General features: G+C 41.5%; 1 protein-coding gene across 4 annotated transcripts in view; it reads left to right on the top strand.

The window, feature by feature from the left end:
* Positions 1-25728, top strand: part of PTER (phosphotriesterase related) — a 69491-nt gene that overhangs the window by 12989 nt on the left and 30774 nt on the right. For 2 of the 4 annotated variants that reach the window (XM_019460677.2, XM_053894824.1), the window contains exons 2-3: positions 22456-22926; positions 24271-24536. In XM_019460677.2, the coding sequence (XP_019316222.2) occupies positions 22495-22926; positions 24271-24536 (698 nt within the window). In that variant the 5' untranslated portion in view covers positions 22456-22494. Of the gene's footprint in view, positions 1-1252; positions 1273-19251; positions 19438-22455; positions 22927-24270; positions 24537-25728 lie in introns of those variants that run through there. The other 2 variants (XM_019460675.2, XM_019460674.2) reach the window with 2 other exon arrangements.

Genomic DNA, 25728 nt, shown 5'->3' with positions numbered 1-25728 from the left:
AGAAGCCCCTCAAGTGAACACAATAGGCTGCCAGTCTTGTAGCGTGTGCCATTCGTCACTGACACAACCTAGTCATTTAGCCCTGTGGCTTCAACCCAAGGAGAGTAGTAGGGGCTGGGCAGTGCTTTTCCGAGTAGGAGTTTCCTTTTGCTGGCCCTTGGTCTGATGCTTCGGAGACCGTCTCTGCTTATTCTCTTAGCAGTAAAGAACAAGGTCCAGCTTCCATTCTGTCCACCCAGCGGGGGAGATGTGTGCAGAGGAGACGCTTCCTGTCCGAAACCTGTTCCCGCTTCCTCTGGCCAGGAAGCCGTGGCTCTGGCCGTGGCCGCTACTGGTGTCTTCAGTGGCCTGCCTTCTCCGCAGGCTTAGTGAATGCAGAATGAAGACGCCAGCCTGACTCTTAGGAGCCCTGATAACGTGCACTCCATTTCTGTCACGCAGCCCTCATGTTCAGTCTGTTTAACCCTTTATAATTATCAACCGTTTCCCTTGAGGAACACCTTGTGTGGTTTGTTCTCACCGTCTACTTAAATGCCGGTTACCAGAGTACTTTGGAGCCTATGAATTGCATTGAGCTCTATGCTCTATAGAACTTGTTGCGAACCTGATTAAACAGTAAACTCCTTGAAGCCAGGGACTAGGGCTGTTTCTTTCTGTATCACAGAGAGGGACTGACCCAACTGATTACCACTGTTTGAGTCCTGAACAAACAAACACAAAGAAAACCCAAACAAAACCCGTCCATGGTGTGCGAGGGCGTCTGTTCAATTCAGGGTTGTGTTGCAAACCTCAGTGCAAAATGCACGCACTTTATTGCTGAGCATTGCCTTTTTTTTTTTTTTTTAAGCTTTCCTACCACAATTAATCTTATATGGTAATGCAGTGACAATGAGATGATTTCTCCGGAGAATCTATGCTAATACTATTAAAATGCTCTTACCATGTCAAAATGATTGCAGTGGAAGGCACGTGGGGACCGTGCTTATGTGATTATGATATTATAGCGATGGGCGATTACCATAGGAAACTACTAATTCAACCCTGCAGGGACTTGCATTATGAAGCCATTATAACATGAGATTATAATGACACAATAACTCGGATGCACACTCGTGATGTGAAACCTAAAAGCTAATTTGAATGCGAGTAGTATTTCCATTAAATTGTAATTAAACACCGAAAGCCATGCTTGTTTAAATTTAAGACGGAGACCTCCAATCCAGAAAAGGAAACTGTGGGTAAAGGACGCACGCCAGGCACGAGCTGACGATGGTGAGAAACCCTTCCCAATTCTGCCCTTTGGTACTTAGTGGGTATGGAAACTCACAACAAAGTGGCCTCCGCAGACTTCTTCTGTCTGTGCTGGCTCCCATTACCCGAAACCGAAAATGATTAGAAGCCCCTAATCATTACCCTAAGAGGACTTAGCCTCTCTGGGTAATTTCTTTCAGGTTATTCTCTATGCAAAGTATATACATTTTCTTCTAGAAAAAAAAACTGTATTATGCAATGCTTTTAAAACCTACTTCTTAATTCTTCCTATCCCTCTCAGAGTCCAGGAGAATCCAGTTGCCAAACTTTTGTCTGTCTTTTAAAGGTCAGCTCAAGATGGATGATTTTACATGTCAGGAAACTTATATTTGACTATTAGGGAATAGTAGTTGGTGGGGTTTATGCCATGCCATCTATCAGGTACAGGGTGATTCGGTAGTAAAATTTTCTGATTCTGTTAGAAACACTAGGTAGTCTGTGAACACTTCTCTCTGTTAGGGAAGACTGGAGCATTTCAGAAGCCAAACATTTCTCGTTTATTCTCCACTGATAATCACTATCTGGCTTAGGTCAACATAAAGATAGATTATAAAAAGTAAGAGCTACTGCACTTGTTAGATATACACCTGCATTAGCGTGTTCAGATGTTATAAGGACGCACAACAGCTAATATATACTCCCTCCTAATTATGACTAAAAGTGGTTATTACTCCTTGGTTTAAATATAGTGAAGATGATTTTTTGTTAATAAGCATTTCTTTTGCACTTAGATATGCTGTATGCTTTAGAGTTATTTTTATTACTACTTATTGCAACAGCCAATTTAAGCAGGGAAGTCTAAATTACTCGAGTCCTTATTTTTATAATTAGGAAGAGGAAAGTGCAGTGCAATTAAATGGCCTGCTTGATGGTATCCAGTCAGCAGTGGGGTTGGGATAGGATTTTCTGGTCCCAGATAATTGTAGCTTCTTCCTTGGGCCATTGAGTGATGTTACCTCTGAATAGTACTCCCACGTTAATGGATACCAGGATAACTTAATGTGATGTTTATAGCAAATATCTCCATGGTTAAAGGAAAGAAACACTTGCCTGTCAATTTGGGGAACTGGGTTCTATCTGGGGCTGTCTGGCCTTCAGGAGATGGAGCAGTCAGTGTCTGCACCTAAAAATGAAGTCATTGAATTAAATGATCTGCATGGTCCCTTTCTGCTCAAAAATTCTGAGATCAAATAGCATTGAACAGTCACTGAAATTTACATATGTTAATTATTTTTAAATATTATTATTTTAAATAATATTTAATAAAATATTGATTTCACTTATTTTAAAACTATTAACCTAAATTCAAAACCATACCTTATTTAGATGCATTTCATAATTCAATGTGTTTTAGCAGATCTATAATTTGATTTAAAACTGCCTTTTTTATTTAGGGAATTTATTATAATTAGTAAAGCTACAGATGTAAGTCTATCCAAGGAGAAGATTAAAATTATAGTCCTTTGGTACACTGGCAATATTGGTAAAATATGTCAGAACTACAGTGAAATGAAATGTATAAGTATATAAATATATAAATGCTTTGTGGGAATTCTTAGGAAGCAGGTAATAGTGATGAGTAAGATTCCAAATTAAAATATAGTGCTGGGGCGCCTGGGTGGCTCAGTCACTTGAGCGTCTGACCTCAGCTCAGGTCATGAACTCACAGTTTGTGGGTTCAAGCCCCACATCAGGCTCTGTGCTGACAGCTTAGAGCCTAGGGCCTGCTTCAGATTCTCTGTCTCCTTCTCTTTCTGCCCCTCTCCCACTCCCTCTCTCTCTCTCTCTCTCTCTCAAAAATAAATAAACATTAAAAAATAAAGTAAAATAAAAATAAAATACATTATTGGCTAGACAAACCTTCCTAAATCTTTTAGGGTACCTTATTTTTATGGGGAAAAATACATAAGCAATTACATTCCCTTTATATTTCAATACATATATGTGACTAAGGATTGGTTATTTAAAAATTTGTTGTTTGCCTATAGAAAATTTTCCTAATTTAGTGAATCTTTTTTATCTAGAGAATTCCATTAGAGCATTTTTTCCCCTGCCATCTCAAAGATTGGAAAAGAGAAATTATTGCTGTATGACCCATGAAGCTATTAGATTTGCCCTTGATCCCATTGTAGTAAATCGGCTTTCAGGAGTAGAGATAAGCTGTTTGTTATTTTTAGTGCATCAAATACTAGTCTTCCCCAAAAAAGAGGTTTCTGTGTCAGGTGCCACACTGTTTTAGAACTAGGCAAAATTTGTCATCTTGCCTTCTTCCCTAGTTCCACTAATAAAGACTGTCTTTTGGAGACAATTTTCCTCAAACTTGAGGCTCCACAAGTTGTCATCAAAATTTTTGAATTTACATTCTCATTTTTATGATAAACCAAACAATTTTAAGCATAGTCTGGATCAATATAACCATCTTTCAACCAAATAGTGCCATAGGATTTCATTATTCATATCTTTGTTTGTTTTTAACACTTCGGTGATATGAAATTATTGCCTAAAACAATAACATTTATCTTTTTTCACGATTTTTTTTCCAAACTCGGATGTTTTCCTGGGCGACATGACTGCATTTTCTGGGACATCAGGAGGTGGTTAGATTGACACAGTGGCGTCGAGGTCTGGCAAAGTGGTCTGGGCCCTTTCATTTCCTTTATTAGAAGTGGAGTTGTTTTATAAACAGGAGCCTCTAAGATTACTGCATGCATGTTTGTTTTTCACCATCTGACTTTGGAATCTGTACCGCTATCTGAAGGGTAGAACCGTGAGTCAAGACTTGTCCAGTTTTCTACTCCTCAACATTTTTTCTAGCCCTGCAATTTGTACTGTCTTCAACCTAACCAGTTCTATTCCCTGATCTCCAACAGACCGGTGCCCGCTCTTCTCTCTGGTGTTGTGGGGGGGAAGCTTGGGGATAAGAGTCTATGGAAAGAACTAGCCGAACTTCTGGCCAACCAGTCGATCAAGGCTAAAACACTGTACATCATGATAAATTGGGATTCTTGTCCTGTGGTTTTTTTGTTTTGTTTTGTTTTTGTTTTTGTTTTTGCAAAAGATGGATAATGTATATTCTCTTGGTGCACATTTTAGGTGTTTATTCATAAATGTTTGTCGGCTCTCAAAGGAGTAACCTCAGGGGTCATGGTGTTTGTACAATTTTTAAAGGTCTCCCAGGAAATGCTTACAGAGCCTATGGCATTGTATTTTGCCTTCAGTGAAAATAGAAGATAGCTCATCATCCTCCTCTGAATAATAACCCCATTTCCTCATTGGTGAAATGGGAACAATAATAATCAAAAGTGGGTTTCATCTAAAAGTATGTCCTATGGTCCAGTCTTCTAGCTGGATACTTTCCGATGACTCACCTTCTGCTGATCCCTTGCCAACTTTGCAAGGACATTAGGAGATTTAATTAAAGTGTGTACAGTGCCTTAAGCTCTTCAAAGAAACACACAGCATTATTATTGTAGATAATACTTTTGAAATTCCATAATCTCGTGAAGGTAATGAAACCAACAATACAGAAAGTGGGGGCTTCAATGCAGTTTTATGAAGAACTTCCTACGACGTCATGTTAATAGTGGCCATCGTGGGGCACCTGGGTGGCTCAGTCGGTTAAGCGTCCGACTTCAGCTCTGGTCACGATCTCGCGGTCCGCGAGTTCGAGCCCCGCGTCGGGCTCTGGGCTGATGGCTTAGAGCCTGGAGCTTGCTTCTGATTCTGTGTCTCCCTCTCTCTCTGCCCCTCCCCCGTTCATGCTGTGTCTCTCTCTGTCTCAAAAATAAATAAACGTTAAAAAAATTAAAAAAAAAAATAGTGGCCATCATGTGGCTTTGAGAATGCAGACTTCAATGACTGTGAACTTTTTAATTGTAAATATTTTGATTTAATGTTTTCCCATCAATAACTAACACATTTGAGAGGTCAATAAGTATTCAAGTCATGATGTTCCTGGCCCACTTTTAAGGCTTTACAAATTTTTTTTTTTTTTTACTTTTTTTACTTCTTGGTTTAAAGTATGATTAAAAGGAGTACTTTACACTACTCCCAGCATGATATTTTGTAAGTTAGAGAAGGGTGAAAAAGAGAGTGCTCTTCGGGGCTTCTTCTGCCCTGACATGTAGTTCTCCTGCTCTTTTTTTTTTTTTTTAATTTTTTTTTAACGTTTATTTATTTTTTGAGACAGAGAGAGACAGAGCATGAACGGGGGAGGGGCAGAGAGAGAGGGAGACACAGAATAGGAAGCAGGCTCCAGGCTCTGGGCCATCAGCCCAGAGCCCGACGGGGGGCTCGAACTCACGGACCGTGAGATCGTGACCTGAGCTGAAGTCGGACGCTTAACCGACTGAGCCACCCAGGCGCCTCTAGTTCTCCTGCTCTTAAAATCCCCCAGGAACAATGAAAATTGCTTTAGTTTCCTAACTCATCCCCTGTCTCCAGCATTCAGTCTATACGCACGCTGCCCATTTAATTACCATCCTAACACAGGTCGCTTCCTCTGGATCCGGTGCCTGTGTCAGTGTCTTGACTGTGGACCTGCCATGCATCATGTGTTTGAGCCTCAGCGGGCTGCTTACAAATCCCAAAACATGCCTTTCGTTGCTCATGCCCCCAGGATGCCTCCTTGTAAAAACTCTTTGTGCAGCCTTGCCTAAATGCCACCCTCCTCCAGAGAGCCCTCCCAAACCCTCCAGCACTGATGAATCTTAGCCAGACACATCTTCCCAGAACATCTGCTTGGGACCTCTTTTCCAACGTTACTGCATTCACTTGAACATCGCAGGTGTCCCGCTAATATATAAAAAATATCAATCCCCCATTGAATGCTCACCATGTGCCAGGTACCATGCTGGGGGCTCTTTAGCCTCTTACAGTAAGATTATTCCTTTTTCATCTTTGTCTCTCGTAGTATCCTCCTTTGAACGCACTAGATCCTTAGCAAACATTTGCCACATTGAATTGAAATGTACCCGGGTGAAATTTTCAGGTGCCCAGAAAGCAAACGTCTTTATGTTACCTTCCTGTGTTCTGTGAATTTAAAGTCCAAGCTATCCCTCAACTCTGTAAACCAAAGCAACTTCTCTTACTATTTCAAGGAGAGTAACAATAGCTGGTCCCAAGCCTGCGAAGAGGCTGTGATGTTCATGAAAATATCCAGTTGCTTTTGGCTAACCTTGCCTCCCATCAGTGTGAAATTGAAGGTGGATAGAACGAAAAGTGTTCATTGGTTGAACAGACACCCACTGAGCATTTACTTCTTGCCAGTGGCTCTTGTAGCCCAGGGCTGGTACCTCCTTATCCATGTGTGGGGATGGAACTAGAGAGATTATCAGAACAGAAGCTAGTTCTAGAGATGACTCTCCTTTGCATCAGGCATGGCATGGCATTTCTCATACAGCGGACCATGTTTTGGAAGCCACTAGAACAAGACAAGATGGGCCAGAACCAGGCTGGGAGAGCTTCTCGCTCTCCTTGCAGTGGCTCTCAGACCTTTTTTTCTGCATGACTATCCTTTTTAACAACAAACAGGAGAAGCCTGACAATGTGAAAGCCCATTCATGGACTGATTCTTCGTAACTTGGAATTAGCTAAGCAGGGTAGCGGAAGCCAAGACTTTTCTAAGAAAATCTACTGTATGGTCTTCAGAATAAAGGACCTGAGATGATTTTGTAGGAAATAGATTTTTTTTTTAAATATTTATTTATTTTTGAGACAGAGAGAGAGCATGAACGGGGGAGGGTCAGAGAGAGAGGGAGACACAGAATCTGAAACAGGCTCCAGGCTCTGAGCTGTCAGCACAGAGCCCGACACGGGGCTCGAACTCGTGGACCGCGAGATCATGACCTGAGCCAAAGTCGGACGCTTAACCGACTGAGCCACCCAGGCGCCCCAGGGAAATAGCTTTTAGATACACATTTGCTCATGCAACTGAAGGGCTCTCTGTAATTCGAGGAAGAGTGCTTTAAAATTAAACTACCTTAAAAAGAAATTAATGTGGATGGTCTATACATTTTAAAAATTAGCCTTACGAGTCGTTATCCAGTTTTACTCCTTGTAAAGGATGAGCTACTGTCATGAACCACCTGCACTAATTTAGATAGAAAATGTGCTTGAAGATGAAGTCACTTGCTGTTGGTTATTTCTGTGCTCAAGAATCTTGCCCTGGGGTGCTTGGCTGGCTCAGTCAGGGAAGTGTATGACTCGATCTCAGGGTTGTAAATTTGAGTCCCATATTGCATGCACAGATTACTTAAAAATTAAAAAAAAAATCTGGGGCACCTGGGTGGCTCAGTTGGTTAAGCAACCAATTTCAGCTCAGGTCACGGTCTCACGGTTTGTGGGTTTGAGCCCTGCACTGGGCTCTCTGCTGACAGCTCAGAGCCTGGAACCTGCTTCAGATTCTGTGTCTCCCTCTCTCACTACCCCTCCCCTGCTCACGCTCTGTCTCTCAAAAGTAAATATATCTTTAAAGAAAGTTAAAAGGGCGCCTGGGTGGCTCAGTCGGTTAAGCGTCCAACTTCAGCTCAGGTCATGATCTCACAATCTGTGAGTTCAAGCCCCGTGTCAGGCTCTGTGCTGACAGCTCAGAGCCTTGGATTCTGTGTGTGCCTCTCTCTCTGCCCCTCCCCTGCTCATGCTCTGTCTCTCTCTCTCTCTCAAAAATAAATAAAAACATTAAAGTTTTAAAAAATCTTACAAAATTAAAAATTAAAAAAAAATTTGCCCTTATTACTAAGGGAAAGTTATAAAAAAAAAAACTTACATACTACCATGCTGGGTGCAAAAGAATAAGCTTAAATGGCATGTTCACTATCTTCTGAGAGCTTGAAATGCAAAAAAAAAAAAAGGGGGGGGAGGTAAGTTGTAAAAACAAACATGGCTTCAAAATCCCAAGCCCCCAAACTTTTGGGAATCCATTTTCCATGCTTTTTAATAATACTTTTAGCTGTTTTGATTTAGGGAAATAATATGAACTGCTGGAAAAGGGGTGTGCTATGATCTCAGAATTATCTGTTGTCAGAAATGTGTTACATAAATATTCCAGGACAACTTTTTTAGCCCTTTGCCAACAACTGTTAACTTGCTCTTCCTTCTTGGTCCTTCTTCTACTTCCGTGTATAATTTCCACGCTCCTACTTTAATATTTTTTTCTTCGCTTTATGTGTCTTTTGTGCAAGTTACCTCCAGTCCTTCGTGGAAGAAGGCTGGCTCAAAACAAGCAAGCGTATGCATGTTAATCAAGTACTGACTCTGTGCCAGGCACTGCGGGTGGCTGACGACTCACGACTGACCGAGACACGGACTCTGCCCTCAAGGAGGTCAGAGTCTGGAGGGAGAGACATTAACCATTAACTTAAGAAGTGAGTTTCAAGGTAAAGGTCCAAGGGCTAGGAGAGAACTTAGAATCGGCATGTTTCCCCGACTGCCTGAGCCACAAGGCGGAACATCAGGAAAAGCTTCTGATGATGCCAAAAGCCCTGTCCTCGATGCCTAGCAGAAGTGAGCTAGTAGAGAAAAAGGGTGGAGGGGGCTGGGTTTGTGTAAGCTGAGGAAGAAAGAGGCAGAGAAGCGTGAACAGTCTGAACCCAGAGAAGGGCAGGCAGTTGAACAGAGTGGCAGGAGCAGAGTGGGTTCAGGGGGCACCACCAGGCTCTAGGTATAGATTTGTCTCTTAAGGTTAGCAGGACGACACCCGGGGGAGACCTATCTGAGTCTGTGTTTTAGGGAGAGCACTCTGTAGGCTCGCTGAAAGCGGACCACAATGGCAGGGAAACCGGGTTAGAAGCTCCTGGCAGTAATCCACCTGAGAGAGGGGGATGGTGGCTGCACTGTAGCCGTGGCTGTGACGATACAGAGGGAAAGAGTGAAGGAGAGATTAAAATGGTGGTGTTTGTGGCATTTAGAAACTCCCTGTGGGTGAGGTGGGAGTCTGGGGTGACACTGGGTTATTTTTTTTTTTTTTAACCTAGGCGGCTGATTGAATGGAGCGTCGGAGAGAATTCAGACAATGCACATCTCTAAATTCTGTCTGAGGACTAAATGTGCTTGGCAGGTAGTAATCATCCAATAAGGTTGCTATCGTTGTAACCGTAGGCTAACCTCATCTGGTTAGTTCTAACGGAACTCTCTAGAAAGTGCTGCTCATGATCGACATGTGCGTTCTCTGAGCAGACTCTGGATCAGATGGCAACTTTCGAGACTCTTAAGTTTCTTCCATTTTCTTGGCCTGTTTCCTCTTATAATATCAACCAGGCAACGAACGTTTCAGTAAGAACTTGAGATAAGAGATATAAAGTCCTTTGTGTGGCACCGTATGCATAATGGAAGCTCAGTAAATGACAGCTTCATACATGAATGGAAGGCGTCATTGTTGGTTCTCAGCCTCCAGGGGCTGGGGGGCATTCTCTCTCATGGATCTTTGTAACTCTCACAGGCCCTGCCTACCCAGCACAGGGCGTTACACTTAATGCTGGCCAGTAAATATTTATTGAAACTAGAATAACTGCTACTTCATCTTTTCTTGTCTTTCTGCCAAAGGTGGTTAACCCTCTTTTAAAAAGATTCTTTTTATGGTTTTGTCTTCGCATGGTTTATCTTTACTTAAACTTTATTTCATTTGGGCCCTCTTTTTTCCTTCTAAATGATGACCCACATTTCATAATTTCTGACGTTCTCCTATAAAATGTCTCCTTGACAATCCCCCATCTGAACTCCTTTTTTTTTTATTAAATTTTTTTTTAATGTTAATTTATTTTTGAGAGAGAGAGAGAGACCGCGGGCGGCCCGAGCCAGAGCGCACACGTGAATGGGGCAGGGGCAGAGAGAAGGGGACACAGAATCCGAAGCAGGCTCCAGGCTCTGAGCTGTCAGCACAGAGCCCGACGTGGGGCTCAAACCCACAAACTGCGAGATCATGACCTGAGCCGAAGTTGGACACTTTGGCTGAGCCACCCAGTCACCAACCCCCTGACCGCCCCCCCCGCCCCTCCCCCCCCCCCCCCCCCCCCCAGCCATCTGCACTCCTGCCCTCTCACAGGACGGTGTTTGATAGTGGGATCTTGGTTCTTATGTGACTTGACTGTGATAATTACTTAGAGTGCTAAACCTTTCCTAAAATTCTTACTGGGCTCCAGGATTTCCACTAGAGCCAAGATCAGTCCATTAAGGACTTGGTAAAACAGCTTGAATTTAATCACAGTGAACCATACTCACTGCAGAGACATGTAATTTGATCAGAAATATTTGCACACAAACATACCAAGTCTCAGGCATGGCTGGCAATTAGCGACTCTGTGATAATAAAGAAGAATTTGAGATAGCTCTTGAGCTCACGAATCTTTGCCTGTCTGTGTGTTTTCGTTGGGGAATTCAAAACATATATTTGGTTATTTTACATGTGGCACTGGTATAAGCATCGGGTAGGTTTATACTGGTATCATTGGTCTTTTCCCATTTTACTCCCTTTTCCTGGTTATAAATGAAACAGATAAATATAAAAAATAAAAAACAGAAACTTGGAAATACATTAACCTGGGAAATACATTAAACTGTAATGAAGAACAAAATGCCACCCAAACATACACATGACATTTTTGTGTTTCTAATTAAGCTCTACATGTATGTAGATACATATACTCTCCATAAATTTATAGCACTTAAAATACAGTTTTGTATTTTGCTTTTTCACAAGTTATAATAAGAGCATTTTCCTGTGTCATTAAATAGTCTTTGAAAGTATAACTTGAACGTTTGCATAATGTTCTATCATACGTGTAAACATTCCCATACTGTGAGATATTTTGGTCGCTATTCTAAATAATGCCATAATGAAATCTTTGTGCGTAAATATTTTTTACGTGTCTCTAAATATTTCCTGAAGACAGATTCCCCAGCAGCAGAGTAACATTTTGAGACTCTAGATACATATTGCTAAACTGCTTTTCAGAAAAGTTGGGCAAATTTGCACTGTGGCCAAGGCTGTGTGTGTGGGAGGGCCACCGTATCACCACTCACTGTGATCTGTCTTATCTTTCACGAACCACACAGTGAACCTGTGGGTCAGATTTGTTTTAACTGCCTCCCAATGGTGCTTTCTGTCCTAACCCCATAATGTGATTTCTGTACACTTTTAGGACTAGCTTGCCATTTAAAGGGGAAAGCTTTTTTCCTGAAGTGTGAAGCTAGATTTCTATTCATGAAAAATTTCAAATGGTTATTTAATGTTTCCAGTGTGGCAAGTTAAGTTCCTTAAATGGGGCATCCATTTTAAATGTTTTTGTCATTTAGCACTGTTCACCCAAAACTAAAATCAAGCAAGCATCCCTCTTCCCCTCGTCATGGTTAGGGGCTTATCTAGCAGCAGTAATTCCAAATAAATATCCTAGTTAGTTGAGATTTGGACATTTGGACAGCTATTTGAAATTTGGGCGGTTTTCCATTATGCTGAATCCTCTGGAAATTATTTTTGAAAAATACATCATGCTTTATTTAGTTTTAGTTTGTAGGCATGAGAATTTTATGTATGTAGCCACTGCTTTCTTCATTTGTCCCTAAAAATGCCTATTTTAAACTAGATTGTCACATTTGTTTGTATATAAAAGAAGATGTAACTATCGTAGGGTATTCTAATCCAGTGGGATTTCGGGTTCTACATTTGACATGCCCTTTCCACTTGCAAACTTCAACCAAAAAAAAATTTTTTTTAATTCTTATTCGCATTTTAGAGCTATAGCAAATTTACTTTATTTATTTATTTATTTATTTATTTATTTATTTATTTATTTATTTTTAAGTAAGCTTCACACCCAGCGTGGAGCCCAGTGTGGGGCTTGATCTCACGACCCCGAGATCAAGCCCTGAGCTGAGATCAAGAGTGGGACACTTACCCAACTGAGTCACCCAGGCGCCGCTACTTTATTCATTTTAGAATGAAACTTTTGACTCTTTCAACCTCGTTCTTATATAAGGCATAAGCTCATTACTTTCTTTCTGTCCATTCTGTTCAGTTCAGGTTCACAGATGCAAACCAAATGCTAGATACTATGTAAAGACAAGGGACACACACGTACGTAAAGACACACAGAGCACATCGTCAGACACAAATCCCTTACCAGATCGATTCAGTACAATGTGACACGTCCTGGAGCACACTGTTGGTCCCCTTATATGATGTACTCACTTACAAGTGCCCCTTCCCCCAGTTAACAGGTTGCTCACATAAGCCAATTCTATGGTCTACCCAACTGACCATTCAACAACCAGGTTCCGTTCAAGCATTCCTATTTTCCCCTGTGTAGATTTCTGTGCCTGCCTAGCACCCCAGCATCTTTTTTTTTTTTTCATCTCTGGCCGATTGTTGTAAATATTGATAAATTTCAAGAAATATGATGCAAGTAGATTGCAAACCGAAACTGAAAGCCTTAAAGAAAAGAAGATGCAGTTGTGGTGAGGTCGATGACAGTGATATTGGAAGAGAACTGTATTACATACAAAGCCCAATGTGGAATAAGTTGCATCACAACTGCATAATAAAAGACCTTGGTAGGGGCTCCTGGGTGGCTCAGTTGGGTAAGGGTCTGACTCAGGCTCAGGTCAGGATCTCACATTTCGTGGGTTTGAGCCCCAAGTCAGGCTCTGTGTTAGCAGTTCAGAGCCTGCTTGGGATTCCCTCTCTCCCTCTCTTTCTCTCTCTCTGCCCCTTCCCAGCCTTCTCTCTCTCTCTCTCTCTCTCTCTCTCTCTCTTGCAATAAATAAGTAAACTTAAAAAAAAATAGAGGGCCTTGGTAAAAAATAAAGCCTTCAGAGATACTTCAGCAAAGATAGCCTTTTTCGTCACTGGGTGCAAAAGTCAAGTAATGATGTCATTTCACATCATTTTGTCACCCCCAAATCTAACATTCAATTACTTCCTTGTTCTATAATTAGGACATGTTTATAATTATGACTTATTTTTATCATATTTATTTTATTTTCCCATTTGAAATATTGATCAAGTCTTTTTTTTAATTAAAAAAATTTTTTTTAACGTTTATTTATTTTTGAGGCAGAGAGAGACAGAGCATGAACGGGGGAGGGTCAGAGAGAGGGAGACACAGAATGTGAAACAGACTCCAGACTCTGAGCAGTCAGCACAGATCCCGACGCGGGGCTCGAACTCACGGACCGCGAGATCATGACCTGAGCCGAAGTCGGACGCTTAACCGACTGAGCCACCCAGGCGCCCCGATCAAGTCTTAATATAACTTATTATTCAGTGTTGGTGTCTGTATTTTCTGGTTACCTACTGCTGTGCGACAACCCCAAACCACAGGTTTCAACGACCATTTTATTATCTCTCATAATTCTGTGGGTCGGCTATATTCTTCTCGATTGGCCATAGCTGGGCTCGCAGTCATGTGGAATCATGGCTGGGTTAAAATGTTCAAGATGACTCATTCATTCATCTGGTGCCTTCTCAGGGACAGCCTGGATTCTGGGGTGCCTGCCTCTCTCACTCCCCATGTAGTCTGAGGGCCTCTCCTTCTCCACATTAGGGGTAGCTAGACTTACATGGCAGTGCAGGTTTCCCCAAAGCACAAAAGCAGAAACTACTTCCGAAGATTTGGGTCCCAAACACACCGCATCATTCCTGCCACATGCTATTGGTTAAAGCGAGTCACAGGGAAGCTCAGGTTCCACGTGGAAGGGAGCTGCACACAGATGTGAATACGAGAAGGCCTGGTTCACCGGAAGCCATCTGTGGACACCAGCTCACACACTGTATTAAGCGCATTCATTTAAAAAGGCATTTCCAGTACTAGCTACCCATGGATAATGAGGACCTCCTATAGCTGTAATCGCTTTGGTGGGTCATTTCCAAAAGCCTAATGAGCTGTGATGTCAATCGCAACAGACAATCTGCTTTTAAGAATCACAGGCCTCAAGTGAAGGAACTAATAAACAGATTACAGCCTCTGATTGATTCGTAAACTTCAGACCCTTACTGTTCGTTTTTTGAAAGAACAGGTTTGGGTTTATTTGCCTAAGGATACTCAGCAAATGTTTGGAAAATAATTCACAGTTTGATGTATATAATAAGAATTTGGAGCATTTGTGTGTGCCTCATAAATTAGGTAGTGCTTTTAGGTGTTACCTTATTTGCTTTTCATTTCAAATCTTGCAATAAGGCAGGTATTCCAGTTTTCAAGGGAGGAAACTAACTCATGGTAAGCTGTTCAGTTTTTCACAGTTACACAGATAGGAAACATTGGAGCCAGAACTCCAAGTTTAGGATTCTTTCAAACCAGCCATCCCTCCTAGGGTTCTTTTAAACTTAGAAGGATCTCAAACTAAAACCGATTCTTTCTCTCTCCATGTACATGTGTGTATGTATTCACACATATATAAATTATACATTAAAAACACTCAATAGGCACATCCACCATTGATAGTTAATGAATGAAATTGATAGGTAGTGAATGCAATTCGCCCATTCTGTTATTATATACATATATGTGTGTATACACACATGCACACACACAGGCACACATGTTTATAAACTGGACATTTTAAAAATCAGTAAGTACAGCCTTACTGATAGGGAATGAATAAAACTGAAAGGTAACGAATGAAATTCATTCTCATTACATACATAGAGATGTGTGTATATATATATATATATATATATATATATATATATATACACATATATATATATGCACATGTATATAAAATATACATTTTAAAAACCATTCTTAAAATACACCTTCATTGATAGATGAAGATTCTTCACTGAATGATCTATGGAAGGTCATTAATATCCATTTCAAGCTAAAGGATATTACAGAAGCATGAATGTCATCTCGAAGTCATCTGGTCCTACCCATTTATTTCATAGATGGGACAACAGGCTCCGAGTGGTTCAGTTAGTTGCCCCAAATCACACAACTATTTAGTGAAAGAGCCAAGACCTGTTGACTCTGAACCTATTGTTCTTCCAACTAAATCAAGCCACTGAAGACAGCTTCGGCTCAGGTCGTGATCTTGTGGTTCTTGAGTTTCAGCCCCGCGTGGGGCTCTGTGCTGACAGCTTGGAGCCTGGAGCCTGCCTCGGATTCTATGACTCCCTCTCTCCCTGCCCCTCCCCTGCTTGGGCTCTGTGTCTCTCTCTCTCAAAAATAAATAAACATAAAAAAAAAAAAATAAAACATTAACATGTGATTCTCCTGGATTTAAAGGAAATGCAAATTGGGGGCGCCTGGGTGGCTCAGTCAGTCGAGCGTCCGGCTTCGGCTCAGGTCATGATCTCACAGTTCGTGAGTTCGAGCCCCGGGTCGGGCTCTGTGCTGACAGCTCGGAGCCTGGAGCCTGCTTCCAATTCTGTGTCTCCCTCTCTCTCTGTTCCTCCCCTGCTCACACGCTGTCTCTCTCTCAAAAATAAATAAAGATTTTTAAAAAATAATTAAATAAATAAATAAAAGTAATGCAAATCGTAAACTCTTTAAGTGACTAAATACAGTTAGGGACCAGCTGTGCAATTTGCTGAAAATATTGTTGTTTCTGCGAGAAAACCTAGTGCTAAGAACCCATGGAAGAGGAAATTTGCTCTGGGAAAAGCTGAGAACTAACTTCAGGGTTGAGTTCTTTATGAAGAAAAAGAAGTTATCGTCGTTGTATCCAGTAACTTGTTACGTGTTTTACTCCTAGGATTATGCTCGTAGCAAAATCAAGGAATTTACATCAAACATTCTCACAGAAGTGAGTGTAGAAACTTTCTCTGAGAATGAGGGGTTGAGATGAGCTAAATCTCATTTTTTTTCCAAATGAAGGAAAACATAAAGGTCAGTTCTGTAGATAGCATTCTGACAATATCACACTTGTCCCAGCTCTGATGTTACTATGACAAGTAGTGAGTAATGTTGCATTTTGACCTGAATACAAGGCTTTTCCGCCGTCCTCCTTTCCTCCTTCCACCTCCCCTCTTTTTATCAAGGAGGAAATGTTTTCAATTTGTTGACTAAACAGGTAAAGTCAAGAAGCCAATAGTAATTTGCCAAAGTCATAGTGTATGTGACCAGCTGGCACCTGTTTGAGTAAAGAGCCCATTAAAAAATGGGCAGAGAAGGGAGCCTGGGTGGCTCCAGTGGTCAAGCCTCTGACTCTTGATTTCAGCTCAGGTCATGATCTCACAGTTCATGAGATTGAGCCCCTCCTCTGGCTCTGTGCTGACAGTGCAGAGCCTGCTTGGGATTCTCTCTCTCTCCCTCTCTCTCTGTGCCCCTTTCCTGCTCATGCTTTCTCCATCTCTCTCTCAAAATAAATAAATAAAATTTGGAAAAAAAAATGGGCAGAGGACCTGAATAGAAATGTTTCCAAAGAAGACATACAGGTGACCAAAAGACACATGAAGAGATGATCAGTGTCACTAATCATCAAGAAAGAGCAAACTGAAACTATAATGAGATCCCCTTATACCAGCCACAATGGCTAGTATGAAAATGGCAAGAAATGACAAGTGCGGGTGAGGATGTGGGACAAAGGGAACCCTTGTTCACTGTGGGTGGGAATATAAGTTGACGCAGCTACTGTGAAAAAGTTCTGGAGGTTCCTCAGACAACGGAAAATAGATATAGCATATGATCCAGCTATTACACTTCTGGGTGTTTGCTGAAGAAAACAAAAACACTAATTCAAAAGGACACATGCACCCCTATGTTTACCACAGCATTATTTACAACAGCCGAGTTAGAGAAGCTGCCCTAAGTGTCCATTGATAGATGAATGGATAAAGAAGATGTGGTATCCATTGGAATATTACTGGGCCATGAAAAAGAGTGAGATCTTTCCATTTGCAAATAGATGGACCCAGAGGGCATTATGCTAAGTAAATAAGTTGGACAAAGACAAATACCATATTTCACTTCTATCCAGAATCTAAAAAACAAACCAACAAAACCAGAAACAGACTCATAATACAGAGAACAAATTGGTGGTTGCCAGAGGCAAGGTGGTGGGGGGGGGGGGGTGGGGATGAGTAAAATGGATGAAAGAGATTAAGAGGTACAAGCTTCCAGTTATAAGTCACAGGGATGAAAAATACAGCATAAGGGACATAGTGATATTGTAATAACTGTATGGTGACAGAAGGTAACTATACTTATGGCAAGCATTTCATAATGTATATAATTGTTGAATCACTAGATTGCACACCTAAAACTAATATAATATTGTAGGTCAGCTATAATTCAGTTAAAAATAAAAATTTTAGGGGCACCTGGGCGGCTCAGTTGGTGAAGTGTCAGACTTTGGCTCACGTCATGATCTATCTCACAGTTCATGGGTTCGAGCCCCCATCGGGCTCTGCGCTGACAGCTCAGAGCCTGGAGCCTGCTTCCGATTCTGTGTCTCCCTCTTTCTCTGCCCCTCCCCACTCATGCTCTCTCTCAAAAATACAGTTTAAAAAAAGTTCTTTAATAAAAATTTTAAAAAGAGAGTCAATTAAGCCACAGGCCGCATCCTGTCAGTTGAGCAGCCCAAAGTGATTTCTGGCTTTAATAATTACTGGACTGAACTATCATTTTTTAATGTTTCATTTATTTATTTTTGAAAGACAGCAGGGGAGGGAGGGGCAGAGTGAGAGGGAGAGAGAGAATCCCAAGCAGGCTCTGCACTGTCAGTGCAGAGCCAGACAAGGGGCTCGATCTCACGAACCGTGAGATCATGACCTGAGCCGAATCTAAGAGTCAGACATTTAATCAGCTGAGCCACCCAGGTGCCCCTGAACTGACGTCTCATTTTAGATGAACTGTTGCTCAGGCCCAGGAAGGCCTGTGCTGATCCAGGGGAGGGAATCTTTCCCAGGCACACCCATCTGTGAGTGGCGTTTTCCAGGAGTGTCACCTCTTGGGTATATCTCCATCACCATCTTCATATGTGGGATTTGGGATTTGGAGATATCCTCAGATCAGCTCCCCAACTTCCTTAAATAGGGCAAAAAAGGAAAAGAAAAAAAAAAGCTTGGGAATGAAACCCACCGTTTTCCTCTGAATGCAAAATTCAAGGCTGTTCATTTGTATCTGCGAGTGGTTCTGTTTTATTTATGTCACAGTCTGAAGAACTCGCTGGGTCCCATTTTTCCTCTGTGTACTGAAGTGGTTGGATTTCTTTCCCTTTACGCAGGTAGAGTTATTGATGTTTTGACAATGCTTAATATGAAAAGTTATAAGCCTCCATGCAATAGGGCCACACAGTCATATATATGTGGGCAAGCAGACAGGTACTGTGCATGGGGAGGAAATCCTGTGTCACCACGGCTCAGCCACCAGACCGATATTGTTTGCGAGAAGACAGGTCACAGGCTTTAAACTGCACTTGATGAAGTATTCAAACGAGCTTTAAGAAATATTATGTGGTTTAAAACATACATATTTCGATGACAAATCAAATGTCAGCCCTAAGTGCAATGTTTGTAGGGTGCTGCGGGTCTGTGCGACACAAACCATAAAAAAATAGAAGCACCTGCATATTTGCACCAGACGGCACTTTTTTCTGAGGAGCCCATTATTTGGAGGATACTCTTACAGCATCAGCAAGTCCGGTTAGAAATTTCCAGCACCTCCTGCTGCTTCTGCTTTCCCACCATCTCCACTGCTGTCCTCTCAGACAGCCACTACCTGATTTTTTTTTTTCCAGGTTCTAGCAACGCCCCGTGGGTCTCGGCAGGCACACTGGCTCCCCTTCGTCCATTCTCCACAGGGCTGCCTGTATTCAGTTCATATCTTCTCCTGCATAAAGCTCGGAAATGCTTTCCCATTTTTTTTTTTTTAATCAGGGGGGGTTTGATCAGGGAACAAAGATTTATTATAGAGATCGGAAGTTGCACAGTTGTTGGGGAAGTGAGCTGAGAATCAGTGCAGCAAACGTCACTTGCCAATTTAACCAATGTGTCTAAACTTGCAGGGCAGGAACCTTCAGCTGGGTCTAGGACCAGTGACAGCAGGGACAGGGGCCCCGAAAGGGCATGAGTCTCTGAGATCTACAGGAAGCTCATTCATATGTGAAATTCTCAGGAAGCCCTACCCTCTGAAATGTGGAATGTAACTGAAATGAGCATTCAACTCCAGGAGACAGAAAAATCAAAATGAAGTATAACGATCAGGGTGAAATAGGTGTAGCAAAATCTTGGGGAAAACAAACTAAAATCGCCCTCAAACTACCCACCCACCACCAAATCTCCAACAATTTGGCAAATCTGCTCTGTATTTTATAAAAGTTAATTCATGTATGTGTTTTCAAAAATGACACATCCTACACACTGTCTCTGATTTCCAGTTCAGCACTATAGCACGGATCCCCTGCTCTTGTCTTTTTCTTTCTCTTTTTTTCCTTTAAAGCTTGCGTTCTTATCCGATTCTGTACCTGTGGGAATGAGAAGGCTCATTTCCTTTGACCCGGCTGTGACAGGATTTGCAGAGGAGTCGCGTCAGTGTCTCTGCTCAGATTTCACTTCCGAAGCACAACAAAGCTTTTGGCAAATGTTACAGCTCCTCTGTCTCTTTTCCCACTACCGTCTGTTGCAGGTGTGTGCAATGCCGAAGCTTCCCATGGATGCCCTGCAAAATGCCTGAAGCCTGCTTTTTTTTGGTGGGGGTCCCTCCGGTCTGTACAGTTGGGCGCTGGCAGTTCTCATTGCCCAGAACCTTCCTCCTTAATCTGTGAACTCTTCTCTCTATGGCGGAAGGCCAGTGGTAGCCCCTTGTCTCTACCTTGAGAAGAGAACGACTTTCAGGCTGAATGTTCGTAGGAGAGGGCTTTCTAGCCTCATGGGAATCATGACTGCCACATAGGTATTTTATCCCACTAAAAGACACATTCCAGCCTAGAGCAGTAGCAGCTCTGGTTTGTTCTTTAGTCATTTCTTATCCTTTAAGCATGGGTTACATTGTGATCATAGGAAGCACCAACTAGTTCTGCCTGAGGAATTTCCCACGAGAGATGACATTTCTTAAGTGATTTTTTTTTTTCACAGATTCACAGGTTGCGAGCTTGAAACTTACTAACGTTGCTCTTTCAAATCCGTATCAATTAACCATGCTGTGTGGTACTTTTCTAGTAGAAGTGATAGTGGTTTCTCCCCCTCCCCATGTTTTTAAAAAAACCGAAGTATAGTTGACACACAAAGACAGTGACGGTGTTTTATCAGTTTATCCAAGTTTCTGGCCTCCGACCGTCAGAAGAAAGGAAAGAACAAATTAAGCCTTATGGAAAATGAAATCGATCATTAGTGGAACTGTGATTTTGTCAACAGAAAGAACTAGCTATGTATTCCTTGCATTCAGTAACAGGGAATAAGGCATTGAACAGTGGGGTCCTAGACATCATCGATGAAAATGATTGCCCTGTGCAGTGACTGGCAGCTAGCTTCTGTCACCGTGTGAATTATTTAGAGGTTAGAAGTTTGGCTTGCAGAAGAGTGCTACCTAACGAAAACGAATGGCCATGCTAGCCACACATCCTATAGTTCTCTGCCAAACACTCGAAATCAATTATTTACACATTATAGGCCAATATATATCAAACCCCTCAGCTCCAATGGCTTGATATAAAGCTGCCTTTAGCTCGCTGCTCCCTCTTCTCCCACGCTGGTCTCTTTTCACCGTGTCTCTTGAACGTACTACACCCACTGCGAATTGTCCTCTACCCATTGTTCCCCCAAATGATCTCCTCTCTAACCAAAGACTTGGAAAAAAAGAACCTAGGGACTACCTAATAGTTCCTAGAACCAGCATCGCAAAGCCACTGCTTGTTGGCCACGTGCTGTGCCAACCATGTCTACAGGTCTTTTTTAACCTGTGGTATCTCATTTCATCGAATCCTTAGGATAGCCTAGGAAATGTGCATTGATTTCCTAATTTATAGATAAGAAAAGTGATAAATTTATAGATAATTCTAATTTATAGATAAGAAAAGTGATAAAGGGGCAGGGATGTGGGGGTGGGGGGAAATGATTTCAGAATGTCTTTTAAAGAAACAGCTTGAGAGCTTCAAAGGCATTTTCTTTTACCTGGTTCCCAGTCCATTTGTCACCATCCTCCAAATGTGTGTGGCTGGCGGTCTGTGTAGACCACTGTTTCTGGCAGGGGTTTCGCTCTTGGCCATGGAGGTGTTTGTCTTCACACTTTCAGTCGTGCCTTCTTCTTTCCAAGAGAATCCCTTCATTTAGGGAACATACGGAACTGTGGTTTTTGCTGTCAGTGATGGAAACTTGGTGAATCCTTAGTATGTGTTACAAATGAAAGTAAATAGGATAAGTGGAGAGGTATTTACTCTTTTGGGGGATGGCAAATTTCAGCTTCAATAAATTATAGTTGCTTTCATTATAACAAAGGATTTTTGCTTTTAATGATTTTTGAAATGTTTCTATGTGCCCTAGACACAATAAAACTTCTAGAGCGAAGAGGTTTTTATTCTTGTTTTTTTTTATTATTGAACCTAGGTGTTTTCCCCCCAGTTTTGTTTTTGTTTTTTTTTTTTTGGCGGCGGTGGGGGGGAGTCTGTGAAATCATCAAGGTCAGAGAGTTTTGTCTTATGCATATTTGTATATCCAATTTCTGGCACGTGATGGACCATCAACAGGAGTCTGATAGTAGATTCATGTGGATAGTGAATGAGTAGTAATGGCTAGTGATGATCAGTAGCCTCAGTATATATTTAATTTATCTGAAAAAAATGACAAAAAGTTCGGAGACAAGGCTGGTTTGGATAAAACTTACTGGTTATGAGTTTTTTTAGATGGAGATTACTGTTGAATTGACCAAGAGTGTGTACCTGTGACTAATGAGATGAAATTAAGCAAAAGGAAAATGTGAGCTGAACACCAAGAAATATTTTCAATAGATGAGGATGGGATTAAATCAGGCAGAGGAGTCCCAGTGGAAGTGGCCGGGGGACATTTAACACCATGCATGTCACTTAAGGCTGCAGTGAACTTATACAATTTACTAGAGACTGACTCTGGCTTTGGCAGGGTGATAAATGGGACCATATCTCTAGTCTCATTGATTCTCTTTCTTACACGGGTATACATTCACAGCCTCCCATCCCCTATGGACAGAATTTATGTGTGTGTTAAATTTTCTGATTATGGTTTTCTTTTTTTTCCAGAAAACACTCTTTTCAGAGCATCTCCTGGTATCATCAGAAATGTCCTCCTTAAGTGGGAAAGTCCAAACTGTTTTGGGCCTGGTAGAGCCAGACAAACTGGGCCGCACTCTGACCCACGAACATTTGACAATGACCTTTGACTGCTGTTACTACCCACCTCCTCCACGTTACAAAGCTACCTCCGAAGAACCTATTATGATGAAAAATTTATTTTGGATTCAAAAGAACCCTTATTCCCATAAGGAGAATCTTCAGCTGAATCAGGAGACGGAAGCCATCAGGGAAGAACTGTTGTATTTTAAAGCCAACGGTGGAGGGGCTTTGGTCGAGAACACTACTGTTGGCATCAGCCGAGACGTGAAGACTTTGAAGTGGCTTGCCGAAGAGACCGGCGTCCATATCATATCTGGAGCTGGATTTTATGTGGACGCAACTCACTCTCCAGACACCAGAGCCATGTCAGTGGAACAGGTAAGAAGCCCCAAGTTGTTCAGCAATGTTTGCACGTAAACTCAGAAAAGCCAGAACTCCAGACGTCGGATTACCCCTGTGTGTCACCTACATTTGGAGAATGTCACTGACTCAGAGGTAGCTGGGCATGCTACAGAAGTTTGCTAGCTAGCAAAGGCATCTGCCAGTTGGGACCCAAATTAGGAACATTTCATTTCGTGAAGAAAAAAAGTGTGAAGGAAGGAGCTCTTAACCCACTGGTCACTGGAAAACCCAAAGTGTGAACGCTTAGATTTGTATGTATTGTGTCTGTGCTCAGTGGTGGTGCCACAGTCTGTTTGTAAACCTCATTTTTCCATTATAAACTTCAGTTATGTAACCTCGATTTTCTTGTTGGATTTTATAATAACCAGCAATAAAAATTCACTGCAGGGTGAAACTTGGCAGGCAGAGACTTGGCGCATTTGCGAATATGTTTCCTTCTTTTACAAAACAGGAGGGGTGGTGGAAGAAAATCCATTCCTGTTTTTGTTATCATATGATCTGAGGCAAGAATGGGCAGAAGGAAGTAAATCTTTCAGAGATAAAAAGAAAGAATTAACCACAAGTCTTTTTTGCATATACATGTGCTCTCTTTCTGTGATAGTAACTTAATGTGTTTATACATACTGTATTCATTTGTACGTGTCTTCCATTATCTGCTTGATAGGCAAGAAATGTCACCCATAGTGTTTGCAAAGAATCAGTCAATTATTAAAATCTTCATATTTCAAAGCTTTATTTGCATTATTTTCCAATCAGCCCTTTACCTTTTTATATGTCTATTATTTGAAGACTATTCAGAAGTCAGCTATCATACATTCTTCCAACCACTCTTAGTAGTAAATATACATATGAACCAAAAAATATGATATTAATATCATGTGCTGTGAATTTCCTATGCTGTATGGGACCAAGGGCTGCATAAATAAGGGAGGACTAAAGAATCAGTTAATACAGTGGACGTATGTTCAAGGGCAGTCTTTTTCCGCTCTAGATGTTCCTCAGGTTAAATTACAGTTTGTTTGTTTTTTTTCTCATCTGAATGTACTTGCATGAAGTCACATCTTTTTCCCTATAGCTTTCTAAAGCCCCAAATTTCTTGTGAAATAATCACAGTAAGATATTATTGAGTCTTTGATTTAGAATGACTTGTGGAATTTGAGACTTGGCCTTTCTCATTGGCCAGTATTCGCTGAATGGATGTCAAGCAGATTTTTTAAAGCACGAATGACGAAATGATTAAATTTCATTCCCACACTGTGGTGACTATGGGCTGATAAATTCCACAATCTGTAAAGTATCTTCTTTCCCACTCTTCCTTAGCTTACTGATGTCCTCATTAATGAAATTCTCCATGGAGCTGATGGAACTAGCATCAAGTGTGGGGTCATTGGAGAAATTGGTTGCTCCTGGCCTCTGGCAGAGAGTGAGAAGAAGGTTCTTCAGGCAACAGCTCATGCTCAGGCTCAGCTCGGCTGTCCTGTTATTATTCATCCTGGAAGGAATCCAAGCGCACCATTTCAGATTATCCGAGTGTTGCAAGAAGCAGGTGTAGACGTCTCCAAAACGGTTATGTCCCACATTGATAGGTAAGCAGACTATCTCCAAATAAGTCCCAAGGCACCAGATGATTATGGATGATCAAATAAATAGTATCGTCAGATTAATGAAATACTAATCACCTAGAGAAAACCACTAACTACCTGGATGATAGTATTTATAATGTTTTACAACAGACACCAATAAAAGTCGTTGCTGCCATTTTTGTGTCCCGACTCTGGGTCTGTTAGTGTCCTAGGTATTTTGTGTAAATAATTCCTTTTAATTTACTGAGTCCTCCCCAGCTCTTCATAATAACTGTCTCTATGCACGTTGTCTCTGATATTACAGTAGGTGCCAATTGTACATGCTCAGTATTTGTCAGCTGGGGGATAAATTTCTCTGCAAATATAGAAGGAAGGGAAAGTGAATGGTTTCACCCTGAGACAAAAACCATAAATGTAAACATTCAAGTTTGCTGTTGTGACTGGTGGTTTGAATCCTCTGAATTTTGCAAATGCAATTAGAAAACATGATAGTAATAGGTATAATGAATTGTTTGGCAGTATTCTTAGTTTCCTACAGCTGCTATCACAAATTAGAAGACACTGGGTGACTTAAAATACAGAAATTTCTTTCTCACAGTTCTGGGGGCTAGACTCTGAGATGAAGGTGCTGGTGGGACTGTACTTGTTCAAAGCCTCCAGGGCTTTCCCTGGAGGGGAAAAATTTCCTCCAGGAGAAAAATCTACCTTCCTTCTTCCTTCCATTGTCGGGTTGTTCCAGACATTCTTGGCTTGCGGCCGTATAACTTCAGTTTCTGCCTCTTTCTTCACATGGCTTCCTCCTATCTGTCTGTGTCTTCTCTTCATTTCTTAGAAGGACACATCGTTAGATTTAGTGTCTACCAAGATAATCCGGAATGATCTCATCCTGAGACCCTTCGCTTCATCACAACGGCAAAGACTCTTTTCCCAAAGAGGATCATTTTCAGAGGTGCAGGGGTTAAAACATGGACAGATCTTTTTGGAGTCCACCCCTCAACCCCCAACACATTATATTAGATGTGTAGGAGCAAGCAGAATAAATGACTATCTGAACAGGTGTTGACTACAGTTTGTTTTATGAAAAGGCCTGACAGTGTTGCAAAGGCTAGACATTAGCCTTTGATTAACGAATTAAATTGATTAAGGAATTAACACAGTACAAATGGGACTAATAATACATTACAATTACTTCTAT

This window comes from Panthera pardus, unplaced genomic scaffold (genome assembly GCF_024362965.1).
Source record: "Panthera pardus isolate Hobbes unplaced genomic scaffold, ASM2436296v1 HiC_scaffold_6, whole genome shotgun sequence".
In the NCBI taxonomy this organism is placed as follows: Eukaryota; Metazoa; Chordata; class Mammalia; order Carnivora; family Felidae; genus Panthera; species Panthera pardus.
The sequence above is the reverse complement of the archived record's forward strand: the minus strand, read 5'-3'. Positions and strand labels throughout refer to the sequence as shown.